This window comes from Cebidichthys violaceus, unplaced genomic scaffold (assembly GCF_023349555.1).
Source record: "Cebidichthys violaceus isolate CVI_PGR_0920_01 unplaced genomic scaffold, fCebVio1.0.p SCAF_63, whole genome shotgun sequence".
NCBI lineage: Eukaryota > Metazoa > Chordata > Actinopteri > Perciformes > Stichaeidae > Cebidichthys > Cebidichthys violaceus.
The window spans coordinates 13,288-28,656 of NW_027176850.1; the positions used below are offsets into that span (position 1 = coordinate 13,288).

At 39.9% G+C, this 15,369-nt stretch overlaps 1 protein-coding gene across 2 annotated transcripts; it reads left to right on the top strand.

The window, feature by feature from the left end:
- The first annotated feature begins 339 nt into the window (after nt 1-339).
- On the top strand, nt 340-14,751 carry LOC137890205 (neurocalcin-delta B). Of its 2 annotated transcripts, none has more exons than XM_068734344.1 (4): nt 340-540; nt 11,660-12,092; nt 13,469-13,574; nt 14,461-14,751. In XM_068734344.1, exons 2-4 carry the CDS (start codon nt 11,715-11,717, stop codon nt 14,553-14,555), a joined length of 579 nt encoding a protein of 192 aa, XP_068590445.1. In that variant the 5' UTR covers nt 340-540; nt 11,660-11,714; the 3' UTR covers nt 14,556-14,751. The 2 variants fall into 2 exon arrangements, with proteins under 2 accessions (XP_068590445.1, XP_068590443.1); XM_068734342.1 differs by having other exon boundaries at nt 11,663-12,092.
- Nucleotides 14,752-15,369: the final 618 nt, after the last annotated feature.

Here is a 15,369-nt window from a genome sequence, read left to right on the forward strand (position 1 = left end):
GCTATTTACAATTGTATGTGCGGTAATAGTTAGTATGTATGCCAATATAATAAACGGTTTCACTGTTCAATATTACAATTTCTTAATTAATTGAGTTGAATTGAGAGACACCAACTTTACTACACTGCCAGTCTTTAATTCTACAGAACTACTAATACTTCTGTTGATATTATAAACATTGTTTTCACTAATTATTGTGTTAATGTTTGAAATGCTAAGTGCACGTCCAGGTACCGGGGGTTATTGTTGCCAGGACAACTCGGCCTCCCATTGGCCGCCGCCGCGTCACGTGACGAACAGTGTTGACGTCAACGGAGGGTCTGCTGAGCGAAGCGGCGTCCGTGCTGCAGATTAAGCCCCGGTAGAGTTTAGACCGAGAGCAGCCCGGAAACTACCGCTACTGAGTGGCTCCTGAGTGGCTCCTGCAACCTGTTGCCCGCCTTGTCTCTGCAACTTTTTAACCGTTCGCTCCGGTGACGCGGGGTAATGGACGAATAGAGGCTTTTAAACAGTCCCCCTTTACAGGAACTTTAAAGTGAGGTAAGTTGTCGCTCGTGTAGTGCCCCGTCCCTCCCTCGCTGTTTGTCCTCTTCCTGTTACTTTTTCTTTCTCTTTTATTTGTTTTGCTTGCAGCTCAGTGAAGATGAGTTTACACGTTTACTAACATTCGTCTCTGTAAAACAGGAATAATAGTTGTTACACTTTGCTGAGCAGCAGCGTTACAAGATATGAGCAGCGGATAAAGCTCGACATAAATTTCTAGTCGAGTGAGGATGCTTCCTCTGTCCTAAAGGAACCCTCAGCCCGGTAAAGGTGCTTGTCGTCTTCCTGCACTCTCCACATTTAAATGTAGAATGAGAGAGTGCAAGAAGTGAAAAAGGAGTCCTCCTGCAACCACACAAGGCTGAGTGAGGAAGGGTATCTGGTTTCAGCGAATACATATCAGTAGGAGACGAAGTAGGAGAGAGGAGGTAGCATTATTGGACACTTGGTCCAACGATAAAGTGGTGCTTTATCTTGACAAGTGGGTTGAAATGTTTGTTTCACTTTGAATGAACGCCTGTGGTGCTCTCATTATATAGTCCGTGTACAGTAAGAGTGTTGTAGCAGTGAGGCATATGTTTTCATTATAATGAGCTTACAGTCTTGAGAGCTTCAGGGCATTACACGTTATAAAATAGCTAAAATGTCAGACATTTGCAGGTTACAACTTCTTAAATGTGAGGGTTTTTGTGAGCTTTTCCTTGTTCTTAGTAAAAATACATGTTTTCACTGTGAATTGTTTAGGGCCCGTCCTAATTAATTGAGCCCAAGGTGAGGTATTATAAATGATCTTACTACAACAACACAACACCAGTTGCTAATAAGTTGTGTCTAATAAGAAGTTTTACAATTCAAAAATATTTTTAACTAGAGGATAAAAATAATTTATTCTGTTATTTTCAGTCATTCTCCTGAGTCCAAGGAGAGTCTCACATGTGAGGATTTTATTTTACGCTCTATAGACTAAATAATTAAACCAAAAAAACAATTGACATATTCATCAATACTGAAAATAGTCATTAGTTACAACCAGACATTGAGTTGATTCATCAGAGGATCATATTGGGTTCAGGTTTCCATGAGACAGTCAAGCAGCTAAAGTAAGACTAACGGACTGAAACAGGATCGCTGCCTCTGAAGGTGGCTTGTAGAATTAAGAGGCCCTGTTCAAATTTACTTTTTCTGGTGGCTTGTAGTAAATGAAGGCCACTGGTTTGGCTTTGATGTGGGATGTAAACAAGAACCTGTCGAGGCTGAATTTCCTCGATTGTGTGGAAAGACACGAGTCGACACTGACTCTAACATGACAACTGGTTTTGCTGTCTTTGAAGCACTGTGGCTTCCGAGTGCTTACTATGTTTTTAGGAAATGTCAACCAAAAACAGCAGTGAAATGCTCCAGTCCAGCTCCTCTCTTCGCCTCATGCGGCCGACACAAACACAGCAAGAGAGTTTAAAGACCTGCGGAGGTGCTGACACGCGGGTGGAGTCGAGGTAATAGCCCCCTTGGTGTCGAAAGCATCCCTCCAAACATTTCAAGATGCTGAACTCTGACAAACATACACTAAATTTAAACAGATGTTCTATTTTCGTGTGCGTGGGTTTTGTTTTGAGGCCAGACTGACCACACTGGCAGCATCCTCTGTAGTCATGCTCGTCTGTGCAGAAGTCGGTGCACATTTGAATTGAGTTTAACCTTTTGTTTTTAATTTTTTTTTAGAAAAAGCATACAGGGGGAGTGATTGGGAGTAAGCGAGGATGAGTGGAGGATTAAACTAAAGGGGGAAGGAGCAAGAGAGAGCGTTAAATGCTGCGATAAAGACACACAGATACTGTTTTGGATAGAGAGCTACATTTCACACATGCTGTGCAGCAGATATCGGTGGCAGAGAGGGCGGGAGCTGTTCAGTCATTGGACAGATTGACATTTCCATCTCTGTTTCCTTTGTCTTTACAACAGGCTGTTTTCAGAGAAAGGCACATTTTAGACATTCAGTGCAAAGTAAACAGCACTCTCCTCGAGCAATCAGTGACAATTTGCTGAGAGTGTGTGTGTGTGTGTGTGTGTGTGTGTGTGTGTTTGTGTTTGTTCATCCAATCCTGAGTCTCTTGCAGCTCTGTCTGCCTTCTTGCAGTTTTTGTCACTTGACGCTCCCTCATAATGGCTTCTCTGTCATGATTGTGGTTTTCTGCAGCGTCTTGACGCACGAAGCTCTCCGGCTGACAATGGGAGCTCATGTGCACTGCATTATGATGAAGTCGCTGCCTCTGGTTTCTCAAAAGGGTGGCTGAGATTTAGAGGAGTGAAGGAATGGTTTAAGGAATTCTCAAAGCAAATAAATCACATTTGAAGACTGCTGGAGAATAAAGAAAACAAAACCCTGTCAATTGTGCCATTATTTTAGTCGTATTGACAGTTGTGTTGGAGAATTTACCAATAATCAGATTCCACTGATGCCCATTGAAATGACAGATACAGGCAGTAATGAAGTATTATGATAAACACAAATATTAAGGAAGTTGTGGCTGTTTTTAAAGCTGCTATGAATGTTTGTGTTTTAATCCTGATTTAATCTCAGTTTGATGTGAAACTGTCTAGTGTTTGCATGTAGAGGAAGTTTGCTGCAACTAGCGATTTTTTTTCCATTATAGACCAATCTGATGATTATTTATTTTTTTGAGTAATTGTTTAGTCTTATTTTGAAGTTTCAGAGCGTAGTCAAATTTTTTTTGTCCCACAAAACCCAAAGATATTCAATTTACTGTCGTTCATGACAAAGAAAAGCAGCAAATGCTCACGTTAGAGAAGATGAAAGCAGAGAAAGTCGATCGAACAATGATTGACAAGATAAATCAAATCTCAAAATAGTTAATTTGTGTCAATCAATTAATGCACAAACTGTTTCAGCTCTAAACTGGATGACGTTTATGTCACAAGATCATCTTACAGTTGTTGCAGTCTTTCACTTATATCTCTGATTCTAATCCTCTCACTCATACTTTTTTCTCTTAGTGCAGCTGTCCTGCTCTGCTGAAGATGTTAGTTTCTTCAGACAGACTGGCACAGATCGGACCAGCAGTAGAGCAGCACCTGACCTTCCACTAAATAACACGGGAGATAGAGTTGCTTGCAGATATTCAAGGAGCCACTAAAGCACGCTGCACTGAACAGAGCTCGCCACGATATTTGTAACGTGAGCGCCGGTGCTCCCGAAGCCATGCCGAGCTGCAGCAGCGGTTTGATGGCGGTTTCGCTGCTGATCAGATATGTGATTACAAGACGACGGTCAAAGAGATAGATGTGTGTCGAGATGTTGAGGAGGGCTGCAAGGCCTCATTTTTAGATTGCGTAAAACTTGAGAAAAAAGGGCACAAGTGGGAAACCACCAACAGACTTCTGATAGTAATTATCTAACACATTTGAACCCTTTTCTCTTTTATTCTACTGCAACATACTGTCCATGTTGTTTGTGCTCAACAAGAGATGCTAGTTTTCAGTTGGTTTGAACGGTAACTGCCCTGACATGACGTTCATGTGCAGGTGGAGTCTTCAGTCGCTGTCGTGAGGCAAAATTGAAGTTGGAGGTTAAAAGAGTGGTCTTGGGATTGAGGCTTTGATGTGCTGTTTGATCTCAGTGGTGTTAGTAGAAAGTTTGCAACCGTGTCAGTTTGTGCCATCCTGCTCTGTACTTACCTTACACTTTAATAACACTCATGTTTTATGTCTGGCAGAGCCTCTAGAGTCACAGTCAGTTAATCTACACACCTCAGCTTTGGAGGACATCCATGGATTTTACACAAGGAAAGTACTTGTGCTTAAAGAAATGTGAGGTTTTTGGATGGTTTCTTTTAATGCTGCTGTAAACCAGTTGTTGGACTCTGTTAATCAAACACTCAGCACTGAGCTCTTGCAAAAACAGATGATGCGAAAACCGATTAGTCGCTTAAATTGCAAGAGAAGAAAGAGAGTTGTTGTAATATTGCAATCCTCAAAAATCATGTGTCTGTGTGTGGCGTTGCCTGAAATCAAAATCACACTCAAGTCTGACTGGAGCTGCTTATTCCAATTTGTTTTCCGTTTTTTAAAATATATTATTACAGCTGAGATGAAAATTAATTATTTATTTTTGACCCTTTGGGTGAATATCAGATTGCAGATCTTGCAGGTCCGATAATTGCGTGCCTGTGCAGTAGAGAATGGCTGAGCTCAGCACTGTAGCCTGATCACAGACGGCTCATATTTCATTATGAATGTATCATTCATAAACTCTCTATCTGTCACCGGGTCTCTTTCAGTCCCTCTGGCTCTCTGTTGGCCTCCCCACTAGCTTCCTTTTTCTACTGCCGTCTCTGTTCTGGGATTATCTGTGGGACCTTTTAGGTTAAGATTTACCTCAAGGATATAAATGGAGACTTCTGCCTGTTACGTAAGTCGGCAACAAGATGTTCTCGGATGAATGTCGTGTCGAGAGCCTTTTGACTCGAGCAGCAAGATGAACGAGCCGAGCGCTCAGCTGCTGCAGTGCGAGAGCTTTGGCTGCACGTACATAGTTCAAACATTCACATAGATTTTATTTAGGTTGTTTACTCACAAATAACAATTATTTCCATAAATCAACAGTCGAAAACCAGCTCTATTTCAAAATTGAAATCAGGAAACACTTCCAACTAATATATTCTATTTAAGCAAACACTGATTTTTTTAAAAGTAATTTGGCATTAAAGCATGTTTATATTCCACAAATAGGTTGTCGAACAAGTACAGTATTGGTATCGAGGCTCAGATATCATATTGGCACCAATATTTAAAAAAAACGAATCAATTGTTACTTAACCCTGACAGCTTGCTTTAATGCTTTTGTCTTCAGTTGCAAAGCATTCATATTGAAAAAATATTAAAGCTGAAATGATAAGTTGATTCAAACGAATCTGCAACTATTTTGCAATATTATATTCATAGATATAATAGTTGATGTTTTCAGCTCAAATTTGAAGATTTGCTGCTTTTCTTTTTTCATGTATGATGGTATATTTAATATCTTTGGACTGTTTGAAGTCCTAATTCTAGAGGTTCAAGAGGTTCTCTTGATGCGTTGCTGAATATGATGCAGCATCGTTGGAGTTAAATCTGTCTCAAAAAGTCCGGCAGGTTGATCTCGTCCTTTGCTAAACGTCTCAAACACTGAACAACATGTTTGTCTTCTCGGTGTTGTTAGAAACCGAAAGCGGCAGCCTGTCTTCTGCTGGATTACACCACCCGCCTCATCTCAGGCTCTGGTCTCGTCTCAGACGTTAAACAAGGGCCCGGCGTTCACTCCCTCGTCTTTACCTCATGAGAGGGTAGAGACTTGGCTCAACCACGTGACCCATCCACTTGTCAAAGCCTCTTTTATGTAACAATGCCATCAAAGGTCTGCCAGCAGCAGCAGGTAAGAGTCTTAACGGTTGACTGTAGGCAGTGATCTCTGAGAGACAGAAATAGCTGAGTTCTTAGGGATGATAGGTGAGGGGATGTTCAGTGGAGGTCTGAACTCTCATCAGTACATTTCTTCTTTTTTAGATACAGAGACCTTCAGCCAGGCGAGATAAAGAGCGACAGGGTGCACTGTTGGCCTTTCTCCCCTTACTTACTGTACACATGGAGCAATACCTGCATGTCTGTGGACTGTGGGAGGAAATGAAAACCCAGAGGGAGTGACATGCAAACTTCACATAGAAACTACACCCAGCCGTGTAGTCTGAAAACTAGCAAAACATTTTTGAAACAAGTAAAATACTCTCCTAGTAATGACAGAGCACGCAGTGTGAAATAAAGACCAGTTCATAACACACAAAAGAGCAACTAATTATACTTATCAATTCATAATTTTTCCATTAAATTGTCAGAAAAGAGTGGAAAATGGCCATTATGATACATTATTGTAAAGCCAGTAAGAGCAACACTAATAACCTTCCCTCCCTCGTGTAGAGTAATGAGGAGGGAAACATTTCTGTTTGTGTGAATAGTGAAAGGAGTCTGTATGATTAGAGCCGCAGCTAAAAGCAAATAATTAAAAAAGCCGTCAGTCTGCACAGAAAGTGTAATTAAATGCTATTGTGAATCACAGACAGCATGTGAGGGAATATTTGTTTTTTGACATCTTGCTGATGAAAACAAGAGAGAATGTATGGTCAGTAATTATGACAAAGCAGCCTCAGTAATCATGCAAATATCTACAATCCATTAAAATGCAGATTGCGGAGTATGTGTTGGTCCAGAGCATGAAACAAAGAATGAGTGTGTGTGTTTATGGTAAACTGACTGAACTGGTTTTAAATCACTGCATTTGTATGCATTTAGACTTTGAATCAGAGACATAGAACCTTAATTTGGTTGTGATTAGACTTCCTAAAAAACACAACACACCACTGTGAGCTCATACAGCTCATACACTTTTAGATCAACCATTGCTTGCAGCAAAATGTCAGATTGTTGTCTTCTAGAGCAGGGGTCTTCAACGTTTTTCAGGCCAAGGACCCCCAAACTGATAGAGAGATGGAGCAGGGACCCCTTACTATATATATATTGTATAAAATTGTGTTTTGTATTAAACTGGGCCTAGTGCCATGTATAAACATACCTTGTTATTGTGCATTCAATACTAAGCTATTCAAATAATACACAGGTTCATATCTTCATGTTTTTATTTCCAACATGTGCCAGGTACAGTGAGTAGGGTGGCCGTGCCACTGCCATTTAGAAACACAGCTTGTCAACTGATACCGATGCCAATATCAACATTGTCTGTCAATTGCATGATAATCATGCATACAAGCTATTCAAATTAACGTTTTTATTTTAAACAAATGTGGAAAAGAAAAATGAGTGATGGCCTATTAGTGCCACTACTATGCATAAACATACCTGTTATCTTGCATACAATACTGACCTATTAAAATAATGGAGGGATTCATGTTTTTTGGTCAGTTACGAAACGATGCATTTTCGTTCATAATGTCCACACACTTGGATAGGAGCTGCAGTGTTTTAGCCAGGAATATCTTGCAAAAATGATTGCAGAAGGATTTGTGGGTGAAGTAAATGTCGTTTTTTAATTAAAACATTTTTTACAATGGTATCTTCTTTTCAAATAATATTGCAGCTTGCGTCCTTGTGTCTGGGATCTTAGGCTACATCCATACTATTCAAACGAAAATGATCTTCGTCCACATGGCGTTTCAGCCATCGTTTCCGAAATGATCTCCGTCCATACTACACGTCTGAAAAGGAATATCACATGACTCTTCACGTACACTGGGAATGCGCCGATGTAAACAGGAAGTAGATTGTATTTTGTAACTAACCAACCAGAGTAATAAAGTAGTCTTTAATGATCGTAAGCACGTGTTTGATGCATACGATCTTCTCTCAAATCTTCCTCTATCAACTCAAAACAGATACAGTTCGTGGAAAGTTTTATTTTTCAGACTTAACATTAGTTACAGCGCTGGTCTCTCTCTCTCTCTCTCTCTCTCTCTCTCTCTCTCTCTCTCTCTCTCTCTCTCTCTCTCTCTCTCTCTCTCTCTCTCTCTCTCTCACGCCACTCACTGATCGCCAAAATAACAGCTGTTTCCTCCGCAGACATGCAGACTTTAACTGGACAACAGCTGCTAGTAAAGACAACAAGGTCAGCAAAGCCTGTAATCAGTTGTCCGCGTTAAATTAACCTGGTAGTCGATCGCGGGTGTCTACGTCATCGTTTCCAAACTTATGCGTTTTCGTCCGTCCAGACGAATACGCTACCCAGAGTTTCCAAACGTATCCATCTTCGGGAGCATTTCTAAAGTCCTCCGTTTTCGGTGCTCGAAAACACCAGCGTAATGTAGACGCTCAGTGTAAATGTAGCAAAACATATGCGTTTTCAAATAGAAACGGAGTAGTGGCTGTAGTCAGAGAGAGCTCCTGTGTGTCGCTGAATGTGTGCATTTCTGACTGAAAGATAACATCTGCTTCAATTTCTCCATTCGTTGGATTCATGTCAATGTGTATTTAAAGATATTTAAATTTGTGGGGGAAAAAAATGTCGCGGACCCCCTGCAGTATCTCCGCGGACCCCCTAGGGGTCGGCGGACCCCCTGTTGAAGACCTCTGTTCTAGAGGCAAAATAGATAACTGTATTTTGAGTTTTTTTTATGTGAAAAGTTTTAGCATAGTATTTATTTATTAATATAATATCTTTTAAGTGTTTTGTAGAGTTTATCTTAAGATCTGTATGAAAGACAAATGTCTCCTCTGGGACAATAAAGTTAAGGTTGAAGTTGAATACAGGTGAAGACAAATGTTTTCTTTCCTTGTGTAATTTCAAATAGTTATTTTCACTTTGTGCTGCTTCATTACAGCGTCTATCATGGTCATATTGGCTAATCGAACAAGCAGTTCAGTTGCTAAATCATCTGACAAGTATGTGCTGGCTTCTTTAAGTTTTACAATCTGACAAAAAACAGGAACACATACTTTAATCTACACCCTATGAAGAAGATTCTGTAATGGATAATGCTGACTGGACTCTTACTGCGACTGGTAAATGGAAACTAGTTAATATGATTTGTTTCACCTGTGCTTTTCTGGCTATGACCAGTATGTCTGCACACATGCACCCACACCCACCTGAGAAGAGGCCTAATCAGGTAGAATTATTGAAAACACCTGTGTGAGTGCTCCATGGGTTTGTTCATGGCAGATGCAGATGTTGGGAATATTTCAATGGTGGATTTATTTGGGCTGCAGCTAATAATTGTTTTCAGTATAGATTTAACCTGTGAATTATATATTAATCGTTTGGTCTATAAAACATTACAAAACAGTGAAAATGATGTTAGATATCTTGTTTACTATAATGAAAGATACAGTAAATCAGCGAATTCTCATGTTTGAGAAACTGGAACCATGAAATGTTTAGTGCATTTGCTTGAAAAATGACTTGCACGATCAAAATAGTTCCTGTATTAGCTGGTACCTTTGGGTTTAATGTTGTATAGTAAACAGTCGCTCTCAGGTGTAGACTGTTTGCTTCTTTCTAATTAAATGCAGACACACTTCCAGTCTGTGTATCAGACGTTCACAATGAACCCCCTCTGTGTAGCTGCTGATGTGTTTTGTTCCAGGAGTGATGAGTCTGTAAACAGGTGTTAATCTCCTTTTCACGCTGCTCCAGCATTCACGCTGGCATTGAAGTGAACTCATTAGAGATGGCTGCCACATTGTTAGAGCCCATTGTTTACTCCGAGTTAATTAAAGGATTATGGCGGCGGGCTGTTTATGGGACATGCAAGTATGAAACAATTGGAAAAGACGACCAAGTCCTTGAATTAGTAGTTAGCAAAACTACTGCTTTTATCCCTAAATAATTTGTGTAGAATAGTGTTTCCAAGATCCTCTATATCCTGTTGAGTTTGTCACTGAAGCAGCACGTTTCATTAATGCTATGTTCTTTGTTATTGGCAAGAAGAGCATATTCCCACCGAGGCACCCATGAGTAAGTAAACATGATGGCAGCTCTTTTTCAATCAGTCAGACTCAATCAGACTAATTAATGGATCAACTGAGAGAGTGAACTTAAAACAAGTCAATTGGGAGCTTTAAAAGTCAAAATTTGCATACAGTGATATTAGTTAGACAGCTAAATGTAATGACATTATGGCTTAGGGTACAATTAGTTAGTAAGGTCTTACAAGCTCATTTATTTCTTTACATTTATGAACTATCTTTTATCTAACTTTTAACAAAGTAAGAGAAGCAACAAACAGTGACTGGAAACAACAGAGGTGACTGACCTTTATTTCCCTTCCTGGAACAAACTACCTGTACAGTAATTTGCTTTGGCTAAATCTGACATTGCTGATGTTCTCTGTCATTATCCTCGGCTAAGCTTGGAACAGCTTCCCTCTTCTCTTTAGCCCGGAGAGCTCAGCTAGCGGTCTGACCGGAGAAAGTGCTAAGCACATTAGCTGCAGGGCCGCGTCTTCTCTCGAGTGTCGAGGCTCTCCGTTCACTTTCTTCAACGACTAATTCAGAGGAGTGGGATTTCTATCGGACACGTCACCAAGTTGGATCAGCTACGCGGCTAGTGTGCGTGTTTATGATGCACTTGGAAAGCATAAAACAAGTCAAATTGTCCTTGAGGTCAGCTACGTATCTTTTTCTGCAGGTTACATTTCAAATCCCAAACCGGGTTGATAAACTATCTTGACTATTAATACAGAGGATGTGTGTGTTGATGCATCAGTATCAGTTTCTGCAGGAAATGGAAAGTGCAGCTGCAGAAATGCACGCACAGAAACACACTGACATTAAATGGGGTTGTCAACAGTGAATGTGCTCAGTGTGGGTGTAGTTGTACATCTGTGGTGGTTGTGCGGTCTCCTGTTGCAGATGCATGGGTGAGTGAATGTGGCTGTGCATGTGCACAAGACCACACACTCAACTTAATCTTCTTGCTTTTCTATTATCTAGTCATGTCAGGCTTTTGTGTTAAAGTTTATTTGCATTTTTTTAATCATTCAACAAAAGATAAGTGCAGTCAAGATAAAAGGCACCTGTCAATTAAATTACTGCCTTAAAAAAGACCTAAATGAAAGCAAAAACTGCAAATTTGACAATGAAGCTAATTTAAAGAGATAAGAAGAAAACACACAAACAAACAAAAAGTATAATCCACAGTTTGTATTGAATACTGTAGGTTCCTTAACGTACTTAGTCGGGTTAGTAGGAGCTACTTATCCACAGGAAATGATTTAGCGGCATCTCATCTTGTGAGTAATTTAGTTGGTAGATAATGGCCGATATTTCTATAATAAATTGGATAGAGACCAAAAACTGAGCTGCAAGGAGAGTGAATATTGATTATAAGTGATAATATGTCAGTGTTACAGCTTGTTCCACTGCCGCCAAGTCGCCAAAAATTCAGTTATTGCAGTTTTTAAACTGTATTTTTGTCTATTAATTTATTTTGTATTGGTTGTTTATGCTACTTTCTTCCCTCCCCCTCTTGTATCAAAAAGTCTTAAAACTCATTTCAGATTATTTGTAACATAATTTTCCATCCCCCTCTCCCTTTCTCTTTCTTCTTCACTGTCAGCAGTCTAAATCGCCGCTGCGCTCACATCCCAGCCTGAAACAGACACACAGCGACCATGGGCAAACAAAACAGCAAGCTCCGTCCCGACGTCATGCAGGACCTGATGGAGAACACGGACTTCACCGAGCACGAGATCATGGAGTGGTACAAGGGCTTTCTGCGGGACTGCCCCAGCGGCGCACTCTCAATGGAGGAGTTCAAGAAGATCTATGCCAACTTCTTCCCCTACGGAGACGCCTCCAAGTTCGCCGAGCACGTCTTCCGCACTTTCGACGCCAATGGAGACGGGACTATAGATTTCAGGGAGTTCATCATCGCCCTGAGCGTGACCTCTCGCGGTCGGCTGGACCAGAAGCTGAAGTGGGCGTTCAGTATGTACGACCTGGATGGGAATGGATACATAAGCAAGGCAGAGATGCTGGAGATTGTAACGGTGGGTTTGCTGTTTTGGTTCCTCCTTATCTTTATTTCCCTCCATCCAACAACAAGCACCGTTTTGCTCGGCCGTCCACACAGCAGCTGCTACATCATGTATATCCGTCTGCTTCTGTGTTCTGCACCATTTGACTGCCCACAGCAGGAACGCCAGCCGCGGTGTAATTTTAGAAACCAGCAGTTCCTCTCTGGCCCTCAGACTTCTGTAAATAAGACTTGACTGTGGTGTATTTCTAGAAGGGAGCGGTCCTCCTCTGATCCTCATATTGACTCAGTGCTACATCCAGTGGCTGTGCGGTTCTAGGAAGAGCAGCCCCCCCCCCCCCCCCGGCCCAATCGTTTGCTCAGCAGCTCCAGTGTTGCTTACACAGTCTCACACAGGATCCTCGTCTTATTGGATAAATGGTTCACACACACACACACACACACACACACACACACACACACACACACACACCAGCAACTCCTCACACATGTCGTCACACATCACAGTGCTGAGTGCCAAAGAATGTGTTGTCCAATCCTCCAATCAGTGTCCTTTTATTTATACTGTGTCTGTGTAAAGTGAGCATGTGTGTTTATGTGTAACGATGCCTTGATACATTGGCAAAACATCTATCAGTCCAATAAAGAGCAACTTCTCATGATTATTTTCAGTATTGATTCATCTATTTATCATGGCCTTAAGATAATCACGATTGAGAGGGGAAAAAAACATACTCGGTCTTTTCTATTAATGCCAATTATTTGGTAAATCATCAGTTGAACATAAAAGAAAAAATCAATACTCAACTTATGCAGATGTACACAGCTCCTCTGGTGCGTTGCTGTTTCGACAGACAAACATACTAAGGTTAATGTGTAATGCAGTATTAATAAATACTAACAGCTTCAGCCTTTAAATGACTCAGAAACCCTAAATAGTGAAGCAAAGACATTCACTTTTCTTGATTTATTGTCTATTTAAAAACCTAAACTACGTCTTTTAGACATGAATGCTTCCTGTTTGTTTCAGGCCCCAGAGACAAACATGGATGAAAGTAATCCTTTATCTCTCTTCCCCTCCCAGAGGAGATAAACTGATTGATGGGTCGTATATATCTATATTTCACAGCACCTTTCAACAATCCAGCTGATGCAACCTTCCAGTTTTGCTTCTGGCTGGAATAACTGATCTGACTGCAGACACTTTATGGTTGTGTTTATCGTTGGAAGTCTTTGAGTGATTTATCTACTATTCTAAATGCATTACACCCACCTTTACATAATAAACATTTTATGTGAAAGCAGGTTATTTAAGGTGTCTTCACTCAAAAACATTAAGCTTCTTTATTGTGTTTATGATGTCTTCCTCTCTGTTCCCTCTGTGTTCAGGCTATTTACAAGATGGTGTCCTCAGTGATGAAGATGCCTGAGGATGAGTCTACACCTGAGAAACGCACAGACAAGATATTCAGACAGATGGACACGAATCGAGATGGTAAGCCTTCCTCATACTGCCTCTCACTCTGCTAAAGTTAAGCAGCTTCTTTAACGCCTATAACTGAATCTGATTTAAACACTTTACTTTTGGAATTCCAATCTTGGAATTTACTACTTCTATATTCTTTATGGTATTATATTAACACAGTGATCCATCATATATTATTCTGTTTGCTATTTGTGGTTGTACAGTTTTGCATCAGCTGTAATTGGATAATAAATCCAGTGCTGACATAAAATAGCCCGACCAGAGCCTCGAACCTCCCTAGCTTTCATTAAAGAGCCCAAATTTATTCTGGTCTCTGTGGATAAAGTTACATTAATCATCATAACTCTTTTACTTGACTTTAATCACAGAGCTTTGACTGAATAATAATAATAATAATAATAATAATAATAATATAAATAGGAACAACGTTTCAACCTGGTTGTGATAAACTGAAATTACATTTTGTTTTGTTGGTCATCCGTTATCAGTCTCTGCATGTCGACCTACTGAATTAACTATCAATCATACCGCACAGAGGAGAATATGGGCCGACTTCTTGGAATATAGCCTAACATTTAGTAAAAAACAAGAAATGAAAAATCTGTCAACACTGTAAAACAATTTTGGTAAACGCACTCTAGCAATCCAAATTGAAGCCTTTTAAATCAGTAAATTAACTGAAAAAATGCTATATTGCCATAAATATAATTTAAAAAACCTGATTAAATAATATTGATAATAACGTGTCACATTAAGTTGGGGAAGAGATCTGCTCTTTGTTCTCATAAGGCATTAACACGACAATTAACTGATAATCTGTGTCTCTCTCTCTGTCTGTCTGTCTCTCTCTCTCTATATCTATCTATCTATCTCTCTCTGTCTCTCTCTATCTTAGGTAAACTGTCCCTTGAGGAGTTTGTTGAGGGAGCGAAGAACGATCCCTCCATCGTCCGGCTGCTTCAGTGTGATCCCAGCGGTGCTGGGCAGTAGAAAACTGGACTTTTCCTCATTGCAGTTTTATTAATCTAACACATTTTCAAAATCTCTCACAGCTGACCCACCTGAGATTGTTGACATTTGATCACTTGAGCTGTAGAGGCACATGCACACACACACGCGCGCACACATGAACACACACACACACACACCTAGTCCACATGTACCTGTTCATACTGCAAATACAAAAGCCTGCTACATATATATATATATATATATATATATATATATATATATATATATACATACATACATACATACATACATACATACATACATACATACATACATATATATATATATATATATATATATATATATATATATATATATATATATATATATATATATATATATACATATATATATATATATATATATATATATACACATATATAATCTTTGAGCACCCACATGCAGATACTGTACATGTGCCTCTATGCCTGGTCAGAAGCTGCAGACAGCACAGATCTCACACACAGTACAAATATAACTCAATGGACTAAAATCCCATCAAAGACTTGTTAAACACTGAATCAAATGTGTTATTTTTGTCCGAGGAGACGGCCAGCGAGGACGATCCAAGAGATTCCTGAGGTACTTTGAGCCGAATCCAAGTTTGCTGTTTTGTTCTTTTATTTGTTTTTTGAAAACGTAATTTCTTATTTAAAGGCAATCATGCTGATTTTGTTCTCTTTTAACTGACTCGGGTTGTTGAGTGATGATGGACTGATTCTCACAAAGTATTGCAATCTAACTCTTAACACTGAATGAAATGAAGTATGTGAGTCTGGGGCGACAAGTGTTC